Genomic DNA, 21,207 nt, shown 5'->3' with positions numbered 1-21,207 from the left:
TATACAGTTCCCCCTGAAAGACCTTCTGGGATGTTGTCTGTCGTTAGGTGCCTTTACCGGTGGTAAAGATCAACTCTACTGAGCACCCAGTGAAGGTTGGTCTGTCTGATGCCTTCATGGCCTTTATTTCTTCCCCACAATCCCCAGGTTAGTTCTTTTCAAATTTCTTTTAAGAGTCTTTTCAAACCCTCTCATTGTAGTATTGTGTTATTCCTAATACCGCTAATAGTATTTTATTCTTACATAAGCAGAATCAAAAAGGAGGACGATCTACGAATATCATCGGGTTGAAGTCAACACCACTGAGATCGTAAACCACTCTGCATTTGTGTTCAGCCCGTTACCCAGTGAGTGCATGGCACACCATCAATGTTATATTTAATCAATTGTAATTTCTAACAATCTAAGGCTAGATCAGTTTTTAAAAGTAGTTTCCCAACATGAAAAGCTGAGGTTAAATTTTTCTCATAACCACAAAATAACTATAAAATCAGATATTATGTTCAGGGTAATTTTGACCTGAGAAAAACAAAATAAAATGTAAAAAAGTATTACAAAACAACTGATAACTGATAGTTTTGTCCAAATAATTTATTGATATAAAATCAAATGTCTTTGTAGTGAAACAAACAGATTATGGACTGCTTATAAAATTCTGCTTACCCATTGGGATGTCTTTGTTTTGGCAATATTTTCTTTGCACTCCTTCCATGTTGGTGCACTTCAGCCTGCCTCCAACATACCAACTGTGACCAGTGTCTCCACTCCAACCTCACCACGGGCTGCGGCTGGTGCAACATCCTACAGAGGTACCACCTACACAAATGATGTTGCTTACAGGTTTATATGACAAGAAGGTATATACTTGTACAATTCTGTGTGTGTGTGTGTGTGTGTGTGTGTGTGTGTGTGTGTGTATTCAGGTGTTCAGATGGGATAGACCGACATAGACAGGAATGGCTTGAATTCAGCTGCTCAGAGGAGGTACAAAATACCTGACCACCACATTCCCACTCACTCAGCTTCTTATTCTTGAACTAATTTCCTAGTACTTTTCAAACAAGTTCCACATGATTGCAGAAATAAATAGGTGAATTTCTCTTGATTGCATAGAAACCATAGGTGTCCTTTTAAATGAAAAAAAAAATAGGGAGATGTGTCATTTAATATTGTGAAACTGTGTTGACTTTTGTTTTACAGTGGACTGGATTCTTAATAAAGTTAGATGTCATACATTTTTTATTACATTCTTTTATTAGTGAAGTTAATATTATATCACAAAACTTAAATATTTGGATCTGATTGGTCAGAAGGTATTGATTCACTTTTCTATAACAGCAGTTCAGACAGTAGCTCAATGATGTTTATATTAATGTTCTCATTGTATGTAGTACATTATATGATCAAAAGTTTATGGACACTTGACTGCCTTCCCTAAATGGTTGCCACAAAGTTGGAAGCACACAATTGTCTACGATGTCTTTGTGTGCTGTAGCATCACAATATCCCTTCACTGGAACTAAGGCCAAGTTTACATTAGACCGTATCTGTCTCGTTTTCTTCGCGGATGCACTGTCCGTTTACATTAAAACGCCTGGAAACGCCGGGAAACGGGAATCCGCCAGGGTCCACGTATTCAATCCAGATCGTGTCAGCTCCGGTGCTGTGTAAACATTGAGAATACGCGGATACGCTGTGCTGAGCTCTAGCTGGCGTCGTCATTGGACAACATCACTGTGACATCTACCTTCCTGATTCGCTGGCGTTGGTCATGTGACGCGACTGCTGAAAAACGGCTCGGACTTCCCCCTTGTATCACCTTTCATTAAAGAGTATAAAAGTATGAAAATACTGCAAATACTGATGCAAATACTGCCCATTGTGTAGTTATGATTGTCTTTAGGCTTGCCATCCTTCCACTTGCAAGTGGTAAGTGACGCGCATGCCCGACATGCACTGAGATCACACACACAGCGGCTCACTCCCAAATCACTGCTCGTGCGCTATACTCACGCGCTCTGTGAGCTGCGCAGGGCCGGAGTGCGCACCCTCCAGAGGGCACTTGCTGTTCAGGGCGGAGTGATTTGGAGCGCAGGATGCCTGCGGAGCCGAGCATATCCGTGTATTGGCGTTGCTATGTGCACGCGAATCGTGTATTGGCGTTGCTGTGTGCATGCTAATCGTTTTAAAAACGTTAATCTGATGATCCGCTGATACGGTCTAATGTAAACCCCACCTAAGAGGCCCAGACCTGTTGAATTAGTAACAGCTAATTCACAGCCTCTTGTATGATGGACACTCTGCATAATCTAAGGCTAAAAATAAGCAGATTGTTTTTAATGTGCCATTATTTAACAAATAATGGCAAAACATTTCATTGGTGATATGATGAAATTTTCTGTAATTTGACAATTATTTAACATTTATGGAAAGATTCTCCAGTATCAGCACTTTGTCAGTAAATTGTTTTCAGGACAGCAGACTTTTTTTTTGTTTCAGTTTCTGAGTAACATGACAAACTGTGAGAATGGTGAGGGAGTGAATATTTATGGCTGATATAAAGAAAAAAGATAACAGGAGCTAACTTCTTTCATATAATTTGTTAAGTATAATGCTTCATTCTTTAATTAAAATAATAAAAATAACAATTGTGGCAAATTGCAGTATAACAGTGGTATGAATTGTAGTATAATAAAGTGCTATAATAAACACTTCAAGTGTGCTGTTAACATAAACTTTAGGGATCACACCACCCTGTTGTTGATTATTTTCTTATAACAGCACATCCTGATGTGTTTTATCCCTTGCTTAAAGGTCAGGGATATACATTGTTCTTTTGGAAGAATTGATGCGTTTTTGTTTTGTTTTGGGTTTTTAGAAAAAAAATATTGTTTGTTATTGCAGAACGGAAAAAAACCCACACTAATTTTACCCTTAATCACTATATCATAAAACTTAGATTCTATATCTAATATGGTGATTCCTATTTAAAATACTGTATGTTACACATCCACTCTTTGTAGAATGAAGACTTTTGTAATTATTTTGTAACTGCAGTTCGACAGAAAATAAATTCATGCCAGCAATATTGCTGACAAAGTTCTTTGATATTTTTATGTCAGGCAAAGGACAGCACATGTGAAGATTACACTCAGGGAGATACAGACAGTTCGATGAGTCCATTCAGCTCCCTTGTTCCTGCCGCTACACCGTCCCCTGCAGCTAAGCCAGGCAGCCCTGTCACTGAGGGTAAGCCATCTCATCCCACATATACAGTCATGTGAAAAAATAAAAACATCCCATTAAATTGTAGAGTTTTCTCAACATATTTAAACAAGCAAACATTTCACTCTTTTGATATAGTGCCTACAGATAAAGGTGATATACTTGAACAAAACAACAAGAAAAATTAGCTCTTTCAATCATTTATTCAACAAAAATATCAATAGATGTAATATTCTTCTGTGGAGAAAGTAAGTACACCCATGGCTTCAAAAGCCAGTATTGCCCCATCCATTAGCTGTAACCGCTTATCCTGTTCAGGGTCGCAGGCAAGCTGGAGCCTATCCCAGCTGACTGTGGGTGAGAGGCGGGGTACAACCTGGACAAATCACCAGGTCATCGCAGGGCTGACACATATGCCGCTTTTCCACTACCAACGCGGCTGAGTTGGGCTGAGCCGTGCCGTGCTGAGTTGGGCTGAGTCGAGCTGAGTGGGGCTGTTGGAGTTGCATTTCGACTACAACCGCGCTGAACCGTGCTGGCTGGAAGTGGGTGGACACATTGGGTGGAGTTAGTGAAAGTGGGTGGACGTCACGTGATGTCGTTAGGTGGCGCAAACAGTGACATCAGTGACCTTTTAAGCGGTAGTCTCACGACCCAGATAGTAAACAATAAACATGGAGGACATGGAGTCATTAGTGTTGCTGGTCTTGGTGCTGTGGCTTGTTGTCACCGACAACGCCAACAGATACTGGCAAGAGCGTATAGATGAGGCAAGGCGCATAAGGCTTCAGAAATTCTCGTAATTCGTAATTCTTCTTCTTCCGGGTTTACGGTGTTTACAGATCCCAGCGTGCTCGCGGGGCGTGTGTGGGCATGTGAGGACGCTCCTCCTCACCAATCAGTGCACAGGGGAGTGTCTCCTCACGCCCCTAGCCCCACTCGGCTCAGTTTGGCTCGCTTCAGCCCTACTCCAAAACCGTGCGAGTTTTGGGTGCTGAGTAGGGCTGAAGCGAGCTGAGTCGTGCTGCTCTGAGGTAGTCGAAACGCGAGCCGTGTCGGGCTGAAGTGAGCTGAAGTGAGCTGAAAAAGGGCCAATAGAGACAAACAACCATTCACACCTACAGTCAATTTAGAGTCACCATTTAGCCTAACCTGCATGACTTTGGACTGTGGGGGAAACTGGAGCACCCAGAGGAAACCCAGGCAGACACAGAGAGAACATGCAAACTCCACACAGAAAGGCCCCTGTTAGCCACTGGGCTCGAACCCAGTACCTTCTTGCTGTGAGGTGACAGTGCTAACCACTACACCACCATGCCTTCCAGTATTGCTGCTTTTCACAGAAATAACTTCTTTTAGGCGTTTTGCATAATTGTCCACCAGTCTTTGACATTGGCTTGCTGAAAATTTTGACTACTCTTCCATGCAAAATCCCTTCAGTTGCAAGATGTTTGAGGATTTTCTTGCATGTACTGCCCTTTTCAAATCTCCCCGGAACATTTCAGTGGGGTTCAAATCTGGACTTTGACTAAGCCATTCCATAACCCTCCATTTCTTCTTTTTGAGCCATTCCTTGGTGGAGTTGCTAGTGTGCTTAGGATCATTATCTTGTTCATCTCCAGTTCTTCAACTTTTGAACAGATGGTCTCACATTATTTTCAAGCACTCTCTGATATGATTCAGAATTCATAGTTGAATCAATGAATGCAAGCTTCCCAGTCACTGAGGCAGCGAAGCAACCCCAAACCTTTCCAGAGCATGTTATTCTGAAGAATGGTTAAGAGGATTTTATTAGATCTTTATTATTTTAGGCCTGGTATAATTCTCTGCCTGCTGGAGATAATGTTTCCAGATCAACAATTTGTGCTAAAACCAGAGCCCTAAAACAGGTATTTACAAGCTCAGGTCACACATAAGAGGTAACACCTGTAGCACAGAACAGACAGGATGGTATGCGTTGTAAAAGATGGTGCGTGTGTGTGTATTTGAGGCTACAAAGGCCCATGACAACATCCTTATCTTTGTTATGACTTTGGGGTGAAGAACCTAAGTATAAATGTTTTTGATAAGTGTTTTTTGAGGGGTAGAGGCTTGGAAGTAGGGATAGTGTGAGCAAGTGAAATAGTGCTCAAATGGGCAATACCTGGGTCTGAACCTGAAGCTTCAATAAAACCTTCTTCTCTCCTTCAACTTTGTGCCTGCTTGCATCTTCATTAAAAGGGAAAACAGACATTTACTTCACAATCCAATATATTCCAAAAGGCCTGGTCTTTGCCTGTGTGTTCACTGGCAAATTGTAGTCTTGCTTTTATGTTCCTTTTGGACAGCAAAGCCTTTTTCCTGACACACCTCCTATACAGGTCAAATTTGTCCAATCTCTTTCTGACTGTAGATGTAAGCACTTTCACACCAACAGTTGCAAGCGTTACCTGTAGATCCAGTGATGAATGTCTGGGGTTCTTGGAGACTTCTTTTAGCATCAGACAGTCTGCTTTTGGGCTGAATTTCCTGGGGCAGCCAGTCCTGGATAAATTGGCAGTTGTTTGAAATCTACGCCACTTGTAGATAATTTTCCTTACAGTGTAATGATTTATTTCTAATGATTTAAAGATCGGGCGGCACGGTGGTGTAGTGGTTAGCGCTGTCGCCTCACAGCAAGAAGGTCCTGGGTTCGAGCCCCGGGGCCGGCGAGGGCCTTTCTGTGTGGAGTTTGCATGTTCTCCCCGTGTCCGCGTGGGTTTCCTCCGGGTGCTCCGGTTTCCCCCACAGTCCAAAGACATGCAGGTTAGGTTAACTGGTGACTCTAAATTGACCATAGGTGTGAATGTGAGTGTGAATGGTTGTCTGTGTCTATGTGTCGGCCCTGTGATGACCTGGCGACTTGTCCAGGGTGTACCCCGCCTTTCGCCCATAGTCAGCTGGGATAGGCTCCAGCTTGCCTGCGACCCTGTAGAAGGATAAAGCGGCTAGAGATAATGAGATGGGTGAGATGAGATTTAAAGATCCTTTTAAATCTTTTGCCAGATTCATAAACATCCACAATCTCTTTTTCCTGAGGTCCTTAGAAAGCTCTGTAGATCTTGGCATGACACCACACACTTCAATAGCAAAGAGAACACCAGACCCTAGATGTCAGGGTTAAATATGACAGGTTCCACCTGCAGGAGGTTCTAATCAATGGCACCTAATCTGGAACACCTGATTTGAATTTTATGGGCTTGAAAGTGTGATAAATGTAAGGGTGTACTAACTTTTTCCAGGGTGTCCTTACTTTTTTTTTTGACTGATTTTTTTTTTTTACAAACCTCATTTCCAGAAAAGTTGAGATATTTTCCAAAATGAAATAAAAACAAACATCTGTGATTTGTTCATTCACGTGAACCTTTATTTAACTGACAAAAGTACAAAGAAAAGATTTTCAATAATTTTACTGACCAACTTTTTTGTAAATCTCATCTCATCTCATTATCTCTAGCCGCTTTATCCTTCTACAGGGTCGCAGGCAAGCTGGAGCCTATCCCAGCTGACTACGGGCGAAGGGCGGGGTACACCCTGGACAAGTCGCCAGGTCATCACAGGGCTGACACATAGACACAGACAACCATTCACACTCACATTCATACCTACGGTCAATTTAGAGTCACCAGTTAACCTAACCTGCATGTCTTTGGACTGTGGGGGAAACCGGAGCACCCGGAGGAAACCCACGCGGACACGGGGAGAACATGCAAACTCCACACAGAAAGGCCCTCGCCGGCCCCGGGGCTCGAACCCAGGACCTTCTTGCTGTGAGGCGACAGCGCTAACCACTACACCACCGTGCCGCCCCCTTTTTTGTAAATACAAATGAAATTAGAATTTGATGCCTGCAAAACGCTCAAAAAAAAAGTTAGAACAGAGGCAAAATAAGACTGAAACGTTTATAGCATATTCAAGTCACACCGTTTTGGAAAATTCCCCTATCAGCAGGTCAGTTGGTAACACATGAGGGGATCATGATTGGGTATAAAAGGAGCAGCACCAAAGGCTCAGTCTTTGCAAGCAAGGATGGGTCGCGGCACAGTCCTTTGTGCCAAAATTCGTAAGAGAATGGTTAGTCAATTCAAAAAGAACATTTCTTAATACAAAATTGCAGAGAATTTAGGTCTTTCAAAATCTGCAGTACATAATATTGTGAAAAGATTCAAGGTAAAGTGCAAGGCTGGAAACCACTGTTGAATGTACGTGACTTTCAAACCCATGGGTGGCACTGCCTGAGAAACTGTCATACTAATGTGACAGATAAAGCCACATGCACTCAGAAGTACTTTGGAAAACCATTGTCACTTAACACAATCCACTGCTGCATCCAGAAATGCAACCTAAAACTGTATTATGCAAGGAGGAAGCCATTCATCAATTCTATGCAGAAACGCTGTCGATTTCTCTGAGCTCAAACTCATCTCAGATGGACAAAAGGCAGTGGAAAAATGTGCTGTGGTCAGATGAGTCCACATTTCAGCTTGGAATAAATACAAATACCAAACATCGAATTCTCCTTGCCAAAGGTGAACACGACCATCCAGTTCATTATCAGAGAAAGGTGCAAAAGCCAATATCTGTGATGGTATGGGGGGCATCAGTGCCCACAGCATGGGTGAATTCCATGTGTGTGTGAAGGTACCACTGACATGGAGGTGTATATTGGGATTTTAGAGAGACATATGTTGCCATTAAGGCAACATCTCTTCCTGGAAAGTCCATGCTTTTTTTCGGCACGACAATACCAGGCCTCATTCTGCACAGGCTACAACAACATGGCTTTGTAGACACAGAGTGCATGTGCTTGACTGGCCTGCTGCCAGACCAGATCTGTCTCTTATTGAGAATGTATGGTGCATCATGAAGAGGAGAATCAGACACCGGCGACCACGGACTGTTGAGCAAAAGATGAAGTCTTGTTTCAAGAAAGAATGGACAAAAATTCCAATTGCAAAACTGCAGCAATTAGTATCTTCAGATCCCATACAATTAAAAACTGTTATTATAAGAATAGGTAATGTAACACAATGGTAATAATGCCTCTGTCCCAACTTTTTTTTTTTTGAGTGTGCTGCAGGCATCAAATTCTAACTTTGTTTACATTTACAAAATACAATTAAGTTGGTCAGTAAAACTACTGAAAATCTTTTCTTTGTACTTTTTTTTAGCTAAATAAAGGTCCATGTGAATTAACAAATCACAGATTTTGGGGTTTTTTTTAATTGCATTTTGTTGAATATACCAACTTTTCTGGAAATGAGGTTTGTATTTGTATTTGAATTCTTATTTTCAAATTATGAAAATAAGAACAAAATGTCAATTTTATGTGTCGTTTGTTGGAGTATATTGCCTTTATCTGTAGGTGTTGTATCAAAGAGAGTGAAATGTTTGCTTGTTTAAATATGTTGAGAAACATCTACAATTTCCATGGGATGTACTTATTTTGTCACATGACTGTACACTTACAGTACATGCCACATTCACACATGCCATGCAGTCTATTTGAAGCGGTTCTTTTCATTGGGTCATATCCTGCTGATTAAATTATTATATTAGAAATTATAAGACTGACCTGCATTTAAATGCCGCCAATGGCTACTCAGCAAAAGCCCCTCTTCGATTACTTGTCTATAGACCCCTTCGCATGTTTGTAAACAAACCGACCGTTGCCAGGATGCGCGCGCAGCCTGGACTCAGAAACAATGGCGCTGCCCATAGACCGGCATTATGAGCTGTCAGATTATGCAAAACAATTGTCGTTACAAGATCGAGAATGCTACATAAATAAGTTAACTCGAACAAGTGGACATCGCCTACCGGATCCGTATTTAATTAAAGAGTGGACGGACAATGTTAGTAAGTTCCCTGGTATACAATGGCCAGATATATACTCGTACCTTATTGACAAGACTTCAGTGTACACCCACAAAAAACTTCGTGCCTACAAGTCTTTAGACGCATATGATTATGTTATGACGGCACAAAAACTGGACTGCTTGAGTCAAGCGAGACCTCTCCTACAAACAAAATTGCATGCAAAGCTAAGTTAACATGCTAACAATATTCATTACATTGTGTAACTATGACCCAGCTAATCAGACAAACATTACCAAAGTATTTTGCTACATCAATAAATGAAGACTAGAAAGAATAAAAAAGAAAGATTTAATAAATAGCCCCTGTGATGACCTGGCGACTTGTCCAGGGTGTACCCCGCCTTTCGCCCGTAGTCAGCTGGGATAGGCTCCAGCTTGCCTGCGACCCTGTAGAAGGATAAAGCGGCTAGAGATAATGAGATGAGATGAGAATAAATAGCCTGATCTTACCTGTGATGAAGTGGGCGCTGCAAACCCGCGCATTTTTGATGGTGCTTTCATCCCAGTCTACACGTTTGATGGCTTGTAGCCATAGACGTCGGCGATTTTTTTTGGAATGGGTGAGATCCTGCTGGAATTCTGTACATTTTAACCCCATCACTGCTACGATTCTGACACCCGACAACACAACAACTAGGCATTTCTTCCAAATATTTCTTCTCGTCTCTACCGTCGCTGAGTCTTTTTTGGGTCCAGGCTGCGTGCGCAATTTCCTCTTGCGTATGAATGACGTTTACTGCGAAGGGGTCTATAAGCATATACTTTAATTATTGTGTCTGAACAATTGCATATAGTATAAGTATTACATTATGCACAAGGTGCATGAAATAAAACTTACTGGCAGATGCTGACTGTTTGACATCTTATAGGTTGTGCCTTAACATGCTGGAGATGCTTATCCCATGTCTGTTGAATTCATCTTGCATGGGCGCTTTTGCTAAAACTGCTCTTGTGCTGTTCTTGCTTTCGCCTCTGTCCTGCCATCTCACGACATTCTGTCCCTGCAGACGACACCAAACTTCTCTTTCACCACCATGATAATGGTGAGTCGGCCACTGTGTTAGTCTTTATAATTAAATAGTAATTAAGTCTTTGTAGCGCAAAAGTGGTTGAGTGCATTTTTAATTGTAACTTATACAGCTTGTGACCTGATCTCTTTGAAAATGTTTTCTGATAGCTGATGTCACTGGCCTATGTGTGGCACTTAATAAAGTTCAATGGTTGCTTTCTTTTTTTTTTCTAATTCTGACCCATAGTTTCAATCTACACTTTGTTACAAATAAGCATTTAGGATGCAGCATGAGTGAGTGATTTTGAACGCAGTCACTGCCCTAACTGCATTTCAGTATGCAGTCTCCTAAACAGAGTGTCATTTGGCTAAAGGTACATGTGGGTTTACGTTCACCGGCCACTTTATCCTCACATCCTCAATTCTTTGTGGCATGGATTCTATAAGGTGTTGTAAAAAAAAAAAATCCATTGAGATTCTGGTCCATGGTGACATGATTGCATCACATAATTGCTGCAGATTTATTTGCTCTATATTCATGCTGTCATTCTCTATCAGTCTACCACATCCCAGATGTGCTCGATTGGATTTAGATCCTTAATTCTTGAAGTAAACTGAACTCAGTGTTATGTTCATGGCAGCAGTTTGAGACAACTTGTTTTTTGTGACATGCTGGAAGTAGCCATTCTAAGATGGGTAAATCATGGCCATAAAGGGATGCATGTGATCAGTAAGAGTACTCACATAGTCATTCAAATGATGCTCAATTTGTATTAAGTGGCCCAGTCTGCGCAAATAAAACATTTGATACAAGGCAGGCTTGGTCCACAGATTCATGCTGTTGATACCAAATGCTGACTCGACTATCTGCATGTCACAGCAGAAATCACAATTCATCAGAGCTGGCAACAGTTGTCCAATCTTCAAGTGTTCAATTTCATCGACTCTGTGCCTACTGTTGCCTCAGAGTCATGTTCTTGGCTGACAAGAATGGAACCCAATGTGGTCATCTGTGGTTCTAGGCTAGAACTTCTAGCCTACAGTGGTGCTTGAAAGTTTGTGAAATTGTTATCAGCGCTCAGTTCAGAAGCCTGCATCTCTGATGGTATGGGGTTGCATTAGTGCGTGTGGCATGGACAGGTTACTGGAAAGACACCATCAATGCTGAAAGGTATATCCAGGTTCTAGAGCAACATATGCTCCCATCCAGACGACATCTCTTTCAGGGAAGACCTTGCATTTTCCAACATAACAATGCCAAACCACATACTGCATCAATTACAGCATCATGGCTGCGTAGAAGAAGGGTCCGGGTACTGAACTGGCCAGCCTGCAGTCCAGATCTTTCACCCATAGAAAACATTTGGCGCATCATAAAACGGAAGATACGACAAAAAAGACCTAAGACAGTTGAGCAACTAGAATCCTACATTAGACAAGAATGGGTTAACATTCCTATCCCTAAACTTGAGCAACTTGTCTCCTCAGTCCCCAGACGTTTACAGATTGTTGTAAAGAGAAAAGGGGATGTCTCACAGTGGTAAACATGGCCTTGTCCCAACTTTTTTGAGATGTGTTGTTGTCATGAAATTTAAAATCACCTAATTTTTCTCTTTAAATGATACATTTTCTCAGTTTAAACGTTTGATATGTCATCTATGTTCTCATCTCATCTCATCTCATCTCATTATCTCTAGCCGCTTTATCCTGTTCTACAGGGTCGCAGGCAAGCTGGAGCCTATTCCAGCTGACTACGGGCGAAAGGCGGGGTACACCCTGGACAAGTCGCCAGGTTATCACAGGGCTGACACATAGACACAGACAACCATTCACACTCACATTCACTCCTACGGTCAATTTAGAGTCACCAATTAACCTAACCTGCATGTCTTTGGACTGTGGGGGAAACCGGAGCACCCGGAGGAAACCCACACGGACACGGGGAGAACATGCAAACTCCGCACAGAAAGGCCCTCGTCGGCCACGGAGCTCGAACCCGGACCTTCTTGCTGTGAGGTGACAGCGCTAACCATTACACCACCATGCCACCCGCATTCCATTTTTATTATTTACAATTTGTACTTTGTCCCAACTTTTTTGGAATTGGGGTTGTAGAAAATTCTAAAGGGTTCACAAACTTTCAAGCACCACTGTATCTACCTCAAGATTTGACCTCAAGGTTGTGTGCTCTGAGCAGGCTTGTAGTAATCGAGTCCAGGACTCGGACTCGAGTCCGACTCGTGTCCTAATTTTAAGGACTTGTGACTTGACTTGGACTTGAGCACTGATGACTCGGACTTGGACTCAGACTCATGCATTAATTGCATTCGGACTCATAAATTGGAGATGAGGACTCTGATATTTTCTTTTTTTTGTAACATGCCATAATAATTTGGCATATTTATACCTACATTCATTTTTTTCACTTTTTTAATTTTAATTTCGTGTAAGAGAATGCACATTCACCTGTTCATACGTCATGTTCAGGAGCAAACAAACGTTAATGGCGCTAAAATGCCTGAAGAGAATGCTCCTAGGATTGTCCGCTTTGCTTATGCAGACTTCTCATGCAGTGGGAAAAATGCACTGCTTTGTGCTCCATGTGTAGAAGAACTATCGAGGAGATGACAGGGACAACCTTGAACTTCAATCGTCATTTGGCAAGACTCCACCCAGAGAAGTAAGTGACACGCTATGTTCATTGCTCTGTTGATAGCGAGGCTTGCTTACTGACCAATGAACTAGCTAGTGTTAACCCTCTCTCATGTTATTTGCCCTGTTCATAGCGGGGCTTGCTGAGCGATGAACAAGCTTTTTATCTGTAGCCTTTTAACTAAAATGGGGCAGTCAAGCAGTAGCATTAGTCCAACACAGAAGCAGAAACACTTTCACATAAAGGCAGCAAGATCCACCATCAAATGGTGCGGTTGAGTCTTGTTCTTGGACTCGACTCAGCTCAATAGTAGACTCGACTCGGGCTCAACTCAAAATTTTCTTTAATGACTTGGACTTGACTCAGACTTGAACACTGGGGACTCAAGACTGGACTCGGACTTGGGGTTTAGTGACTCGACTACAACATTGGTTCTGAGATGCTTTTTTAGCTCACAACGGTTGTAAAGAATGGTTAATTAAGGTACCATAGCCTTGCTTTCAGCTCAAACCAGAAAGGCCTCTCTCATCAACAAGGCATTTCCTCATGCAGAACTTCCACCCACTGGATGTTTTTTCACATCATTCTGTTGTAAACTCGAGAGACTGTTGTGCCTGAAAATTCCGGGAGATCAGCAGTTTCTGCACCAACAACCATGTCAACATCTTGCACCAACAACCACGTCATAGCCAAAGTCACTGAAATTACATTTGTTAAATGTAAACATTAACTAAGTTTCTTGACTTGTATATGCATGATTTTATGCATCGCACTGCTTGATTTCTACATGGCTCATCACATGAATGGCTGATTGGATGAATGAGTAAGTGTTTATGAATGAGTAAGCTATTTGTTTATTCCTTTTATTAAGGAACAGGCAATCCTAATAAAGTGGCTAGTGTGTGTATATAAGCTTTTTAGTGTCAGATTTGCTTACTTGCTGTCCAGTATAAATGTGCTCTGCTTAATCTTTTGTATTTTTTGGCAGTTCAGAGCTATGGCTAAAGAACATTTACATCATCTACTGTACTTATCAGTATACTTTTTAATAGATCTACCTTTTTTTTGATAATTTTCCCGATCATGACTTCACAGATAATGGTTCTCCTGGTGAGGAGGAGCCTCCAGAACACACTGCAATTATTGCGGGTGTAGTGGCAGCCCTGGTCCTACTAGTCTTCTTGACCCTGCTGGCTGTGTACTATATAAACACACACCCCACTGTTGCCCCTCCATTCTACCTCATGCAGGTAAATCTAATGACTATAATTCACATTAAAAATACAGTCAGATTTGAGAAATCAAAAAGTACTATGGTATAATAAGATAACACAATGGCACTGATCAGTTGTATAATAATGTGTAATTGTTCTGTTTATTTGTAGCGCCGAACCAATAACTATTGGCCATCAATGAAATTTCGCAATCAGGGTTGCCATTCCAGCTACGCTGAGGTTGAACTTGGATTTCATGAAAAGGATGGCTTTATTGAGGCAGAGCAGTGCTGAGGAGGCGGGACTTCCTCTACAAATGGGGCCGATTAATCTCAGTTTTTTGGTAAAAGTTCAAACACACACACAAAAAAAAAGACAATGGGGGGCTGTTAACCACCACATGAATGGACACCAGAGACTGTGGATAGTTACCTTGCAAGCTTTTTCTGCCTCCATAGATTTGACAGTCCTTCCTGCAACACCTCTTGTGCTATTTGTTTATTCCTTTTATTAAGGAACAGGCAATGTTAATGGCAAATGTGCTAGCCACACTCTTGGTAAAGGTGGTGAGAGTGGCACATGCATTAACCATGAAGAGTCCTGCAGTTAGTGTACAGTACAATACAACTTTGTAGAATTTCATTAAAAAAAAAGATGTTTTGTGTTTTATAATATGTTCAATGAGGGAAAAAAAATAATACTCAGTTAGCCACATGGACTGGACTGCACTTTACATGAATTATCTCAGTAGTAATAGTGATATGATGTGATCTAATTTTTTGACCTTTTTTTACACACACATATATATATATATATATATATTTTGTGCCCTAGGATCAAGTTTCAGGTATCAGTATTGCAAGAATATCACCTTCCTCAACATTAAAAAAACCATATTTGTTTTTTCAAGAGGCAGTTTGTATCTTTTAGAGCATTCTACTGCCTGTGAGGTGAATTGCAATGATACACTGACAAGCATAAATTATAAACAGATTCTCTCCCTAGCTTACCATAGCCTCTCTGTGAAATTATGCACTCTTTCTTTCTTTTTTTTTTTAAGGAAAAGAGACATAGCTGAGCAGCTCTGTTCCAGCTGGGGGCAGAGCTGGTTTCTGCATTTAAAAAGTGTGAAAAGAAGCCTGAAATTAAACAACAAGCAATATTGGATTTTCTTTATAATACCTTTGAAATTATATGGTTATTATACAGAGATAGGGACTCAAGTCAGGCACTCGGATTTGAGTTGCACTTGAGTTTGAGTTACACACTGATTGACTCATGACTTCATTTGGATTTGAGACAGAACACTTATGAAATTCCAGCTTGGATAATAACATGATCACAAGCACTAATAATTTAGGATTTAAGACATGACTCAGAATTCAGCTGAGAGACTTATGAGTTGGCTTAGACTTGCAGCTCAGTGACTTGAGACTTAATAGACTTTAGCTCAGAGATTTGAAACTTGACTAATGCTGGCCATACACCAAAACAGTTTTCAAGTGATTTCACTGTTGCAGATAAATTTCCCTTGTCAGAATAAATCATGACAGTTTTGCTAGAGTTGGAGCACGCTCCCGTCACCTTAATTATTTGGTGTAAGGTGGTCAGGATAGCTGTCTTAAGTCAGTCTTTTTCTCATCTTGACATTCCAATAAAATCGATCATGTTTAATATTATATTTCACTTGGCTCATGCAAATAGTGACAACACAAAAGCCCCAGTCTTTGCAAAATCGTAAATAATCACTTGAAAAGTAGTTTGTTGTAAGGCCGACATAACTCTGTGACAAATGACACATTGTCTTTAGATGTGACAGGGTGTCAGATTTTAATCTTTTAAAAGATTTTTCAGAGTCTTTTCAAAGTCTTCTTGAGTATGCTTAGCATAAGTCTTACAGCTCAGAGACTTGAGACTTGACTTGCACTTGCAGCTCGGAGACTTGTGACTTGATTCAGACTTGCAAAAATGACTTGTGATGTAACTCTGACTTGCAAAAAGTGACTTGCAAGTATCTCTGTTAAAGGTTGGGAAACTTTTAAAGATCATAAGCATGCACCTTTACAAGAAATTAAAGATTTCATTCCCCAAGAATGATGAGTATCCTTCTGAAAAATATAAATGGAATCCAAATCCAGTCAGGGAAATGGTTTGAAATTACTGTCTAACATATTACTGTTCTGGCATAACTCATATGCAAGCACTAATTGTTACAATTTGAAATTGTAATTGCATGTCAGATGTTTGATACAAAGTTCTTATTTTGACAAAGAAAAGGGCAAAACTGGTACATTGTTGTTGAGGGTTAAAATTGCATTAAAATGTCATTTTGAATATTAAAGTGTGCTTTTAGTGAACTAATAAAGTGAAAATACTGTTTTGAAAACCATGTAAAATGGCAGTGTTGAGTGTTGATTTTGCATTTGATAGAAATAGCCTTTTTAAAATTTTCTTTCACATTGCTTCACAAAAGTTGATGGAGATATGATAATAATACATATAGAACTTTGAGCAGCATGGGCCAACAGCAACATCTACAGGCCATTAGAGCTGATACAACTAATGATGGCTGTAAAGTCGATCAAATCCCAACAATTAAAATGAAAAGGAAACACAGCAGTTTAGTCCCACAGTAGATGTAGTCTCTCTAGCTATCCACACAACACAAACCACCTGGAAGGAGATCTCAGCTTTTCCATCAAAAGCTCTAGATCTTAATAACATATGCTGCACATGGACTTCAGACCTTCTCACTCTGAGACCCCTACACTAGGAGTCTATATGCTTCCTCAGTACTCACTCAAGCACATGGGCTTCACACAGAGGTGTTCTTTCACTCTTGCTCTACAGCCTATACATCTCATTCATTCTCATCATCTCTAGCCGCTTTATCCTTCTACAGGGTCGCAGGCAAGCTGGAGCCCATCCCAGCTGACTACGGGCGAAAGGCAGGGTACACCCTGGACAAGTCGCCAGGTCATCACAGGGCTGACACATAGACACAGACAACCATTCACACTCACACCTACAGTCAATTTAGAGTCACCAGTTAACCTAACCTGCATGTCTTTGGACTGTGGGGGAAACCGGAGCACCCGGAGGAAACCCACGCGGACACGGGGAGAACATGCAAACTCTGCACAGAAGGGCCCTCACCGGCCACAGGGCTCGAACCCGGACCTTCTTGCTGTGAGGCGACAGCGCTAACCACTACACCACCGTGCCACCCCAGCCTATACATCTGTGACTTAATTCACAAACATTAAATGCACTTCATGTTTGCAGATTGCACAAACGTCATGGCCCTTAATCGTGAGGATGGTGATGAAGCCTGTAAGGCGGTAGTAAACCTTCTTACATCATTATGTCTACAGGTGCATAGTGGTTATAATAGCTGCTGAACAACTGCATCATGGTCTGGTGTGACAGCTCCACTGGTGCTGACTGGGAAAGGGTGGTGAAAAAGAGGATGCTTTTTCCACCCATAAAGGAAATTCAAAATGCCATAATTCAGTCAAAAGTGGTGCAGTGGTAAGTACCGTTGTCTCAAAGCACGTAGATTCTGAGTTCAAGCCTGCTGGCTCACTGAGGTGTTGCTGTGTGGAGTTTATATCTTCTTGTGAGTGTGCTCTGGTATTCTCCCACTGTCCAAAGAGATGTAACTTATATCAGGTGGCAACTCCAATTTGCCTATAGGTGTAAATGGCTGTCTATCTCTCTGTGGCAGTGTATAAATGAGCTTTTGCCCAGTGCTGGGATTGGCTTCCGAATATGATTGAATTCAGATCAAGACATCTCTGACGCAACAGTCATCTGGAAAGCAGACCCAGACTTCAAGACTAAACTACAGTTTCTGTTCAGGAGCTGTCAGGCAGCTGGATGCTGCCACAATTTGCGCAGCTGTTGTGTACCTAATGTGTATTTAGTCTGTATGGTTTATAATTGTTTTTTTTTTCTATTCAATCTTATCTTTATAATTGCTGTACATCCTGCTGATTTTTAAAAACGTAAGGGTTAAATAATGAGGGGGCACCCGGATTTGAACCGGGGACCTCTTGATCTGCAGTCAAATGCTCTACCACTGAGCTATACCCCCAACCTCGATCCAAGAGTACGAAATATTCCTATATAAAATCATATGCTCCATTTGGACTCTATATTTTGAAAATGTATGTCTGTTTCTGTCGCTCATACGGTTTCGTTAACTGGAACAGTTAGTTTAATGTTAACTGGGTGGCTGCTTTACACTGTAACCAAGTTGAGCTCTGGATTTAGATTTTGTTTCCCAGTAAGAAAAAGTAAAGCTTTAGAATAATTATGGCTGCGCCTTTAATCATAATTAAAGATGGTAAAGTATTCTGACATGCTGTAATATTTAGCACAGTGCTGTTGAGGATCTGTTCCACAACACAGCTGCCATTTCAACCAACGACAATAGGGGGCGATCGAGTAACATTTTACTGCAGCACACAGCTTGCACGAGCACAGGATCAGGTCCACAAATTACATGACTAAAGTTAAAATTGTGCACACAGTGGTGGATGGAAAGGGTTGAAAGCTAGTGTGGGATGCATATAGTAGACCAGGGCTTTTCAAAGTGTGGGGCGCACCCCCCCTGGGGGGCGCCAGAGTTCTTCAGGGGGGGCGCAACGTGAGAGACAAAATGGATCGATTTTTAGTACCTAAAGCTACAGGGAGTGAGGAGACGGCCAAGCAAAAAAACAGAGCCTCCAGGATGTTGCGATTTGCAACTTCAGCGCAAATTCAACCAATTCCCGCGAATTCAGGGCGGTGCTGCAATTATATCCAATCACCGCAACTTTCCCGCAAATTTGACCAATCGTTGGCGTCGTCTTGAGGTGACGTCGACAAACTACCTTCCGCCTTACTTCCGGATGTCTATGTTCAAGAGAAGCATGCGCATGTGCGACACAATGTTTATATAGGCTTAAATTCTGTTGCTGAAAGTGTGTTATGTTTACAGTGAAGGACTGTGTGCACTTAATTTTATTTTATTTTTTTACTTAATACAAGAAATTAATGGATGCCAACATTTTTGCCAAAATGGTATTTTATTTTCCATTGTTTAGGCAGCTTCAGCATCATACTGTGAGATTCTGTTCAAATTGTTTTTTTCTTCTATGAAGCCTGAGCCATTTATTTTATTAGTTTATAATTATTGTTTAATTTAGTCTTCAGGAGAGACTGCCTGCACACGGTACTAGTATTAATAGTTTTTTTTTTCTTACATGAAAGCTGAGACATTTATATTATATTTTAAGGTAACTTCATGTTGTGCTGTGAGGTTCTGTGCACTTTAACTTTTGAACCAACAGGTGCATTTGGATAAGTAAAGCCTATTTTTCTGCATTTTTGTAGTCCTGGTAATCTTTTATATTGGTAAAGTTGTTTATAGGACCATTTCTCAGTGTCTTTGTTTTTTTAATCAATAGTTTTTCAGTAATAACTTAATATTTAACATATCACTCAATTTTAATCACAAAAAGAGAAGATCGCAACAATTTCTCGCAACTTTCACTTCCTCCCGCAATGTAATCGCAACAAAAACCTAAAAAACACCGCAACTTTCATCGCAATTTTTTTGGAAACCCCCGCAACGTCAGACATTTTAGCCCGCAACAATCACAAAAAAGGCCCGCGGAATCCTGGGGGACTGGAAAAAGAAGGAAGTATGACCACGATTATTTAAAGTTTGGATTTTCATGGACTGGATCTGAAGATGCTCCACTGCCACAGTGTGTTGTCTGCCAAGAGGTGCTAGCTAACGATGCTATGGGATGTTTAAAATGTGTAAAACAAGATGTTTTAAAAAGCACAGATGTTTAAAATGTGAAAAAGAAAAAAAAATAATGTGTACAACAACCATTTTCTTTTTAAATATGAATGGAACATTAAGTATAGCAACAACAAAAATTGTAAGGGGGGCGCTGTTGTTTATTTGCTCTCCGAGGGGGGGGGCTGACTCTCCCACACTTTGAAAACCCCTGTAGTAGACCAAACCAGCAGGACTGTGTTTCATCATATAACAATGATTATAAGTTTAGTACAAAGAATTTACCTGACAGAGGTTGCAATTCACCTCACAGGCAGCAGAGGGGTTTGACACTTACACACTGCTCCTTTAAACACCAGAGGCACACAGACTGATGTTCATGGTCTTGACAACCTATATACAGTCCAAGCTCATGTTTGGCTTATCTTTTCGGTTAAGAAAATCTGAAAAATCCAAACTATTATCCCTAATTGGGGCACATTTTCATTGGATTAGGAGTTTACTTTCATCAACAACTACATATATAAAACTTTATTTATTTGTAGCATACACTACCGTTCAAAAGTTTGGGGTCACCCAGACAATTTTGTGTTTTCCATGAAAAGTCACACTTTTATTTACCACCATAAGTTGTAAAATGAATAGAAAATATAGTCAAGACATTTTTCTGGCCATTTTGAGCATTTAATCGATCCCACAAATGTGATGCTCCAGAAACTCAATCTGCTCAAAGGAAGGTCAGTTTTATAGCTTCTCTAAAGAGCTAAACTGTTTTCAGCTGTGCTAACATGATTGTACAAGGGTTTTCTAATCATCCATTAGCCTTCTGAGGCAATGAGCAAACACATTGTACCATTAGAACACTGGAGTGAGAGTTGCTGGAAATGGGCCTCTATACACCTATGGAGATATTGCACCAAACACCAGACATTTGCAGCTAGAATAGTCATTTACCACATTAGCAATGTATAGAGTGGATTTCTGATTAGTTTAAAGTGATCTTCATTGAAAAGAACAGTGCTTGTCTTTCAAAAATAAGGAAATTTCAAAGTGACCCCAAACTTTTGAACGGTACTGTATATAGAATTAACGAGTCGTATTTCAATAAGGAGTCTAATTGTCAGCATACTCTGTGTAATCTATTGTATGAACACAGGACACTGCATAAATTTGACCATATTAATATGTTGACCTAAGTAACATTCTATAATTAGTTTCCTACTGTAATAACAATAACAGAGTTTAGAATATCTTCAGGATTTCCTAATTTCATCACCAATCCTTTCTAAAATTCAGTGTAAACAGTAAATGCAGTAAAAGACAAATCACAGTAAAAGGTATGTCACATTTTTAGAATTTATTACTTGCATAAGACAGGATTATTAGGGCAAAAACATTGACATTAGGTGGCATGG

At 40.7% G+C, this 21,207-nt stretch overlaps 1 protein-coding gene and 1 non-coding gene across 5 annotated transcripts in view; one reads left to right on the top strand and one right to left on the bottom strand.

The window, feature by feature from the left end:
- Positions 1 to 16,384, top strand: part of plxdc1 (plexin domain containing 1) — a 50,880-nt gene extending 34,496 nt beyond the window's left edge. The window contains exons 7-13 of one of the 4 annotated variants that reach the window (XR_009656480.1): positions 48 to 147; positions 249 to 347; positions 728 to 809; positions 924 to 984; positions 3,123 to 3,249; positions 12,743 to 12,811; positions 13,880 to 13,965. Coding sequence is in view for 2 of the 4 variants with exons in the window: in XM_060939802.1 (XP_060795785.1) it covers positions 48 to 147; positions 249 to 347; positions 728 to 809; positions 924 to 984; positions 3,123 to 3,249; positions 13,880 to 14,034; positions 14,170 to 14,292 (747 nt within the window). In the remaining 2 variants the exon portion in view is untranslated. Of the gene's footprint in view, positions 1 to 47; positions 148 to 248; positions 348 to 727; positions 810 to 923; positions 985 to 3,122; positions 3,250 to 12,739; positions 12,812 to 13,879; positions 14,035 to 14,169 lie in introns of those variants that run through there. The other 3 variants (XR_009656479.1, XM_060939803.1, XM_060939802.1) reach the window with 3 other exon arrangements.
- A 1,638-nt stretch (positions 16,385 to 18,022) lies between these two features.
- trnac-gca (transfer RNA cysteine (anticodon GCA)) lies at positions 18,023 to 18,094 on the bottom strand. Its single transcript has one exon. It is a non-coding gene; the product is annotated as a tRNA-Cys (tRNA).
- Between the last annotated feature and the right edge of the window lie 3,113 nt (positions 18,095 to 21,207).

Source organism: Neoarius graeffei, chromosome 14 (assembly GCF_027579695.1).
Source record: "Neoarius graeffei isolate fNeoGra1 chromosome 14, fNeoGra1.pri, whole genome shotgun sequence".
Taxonomy (NCBI): Eukaryota; Metazoa; Chordata; class Actinopteri; order Siluriformes; family Ariidae; genus Neoarius; species Neoarius graeffei.
The sequence above is the reverse complement of the archived record's forward strand: the minus strand, read 5'-3'. Positions and strand labels throughout refer to the sequence as shown.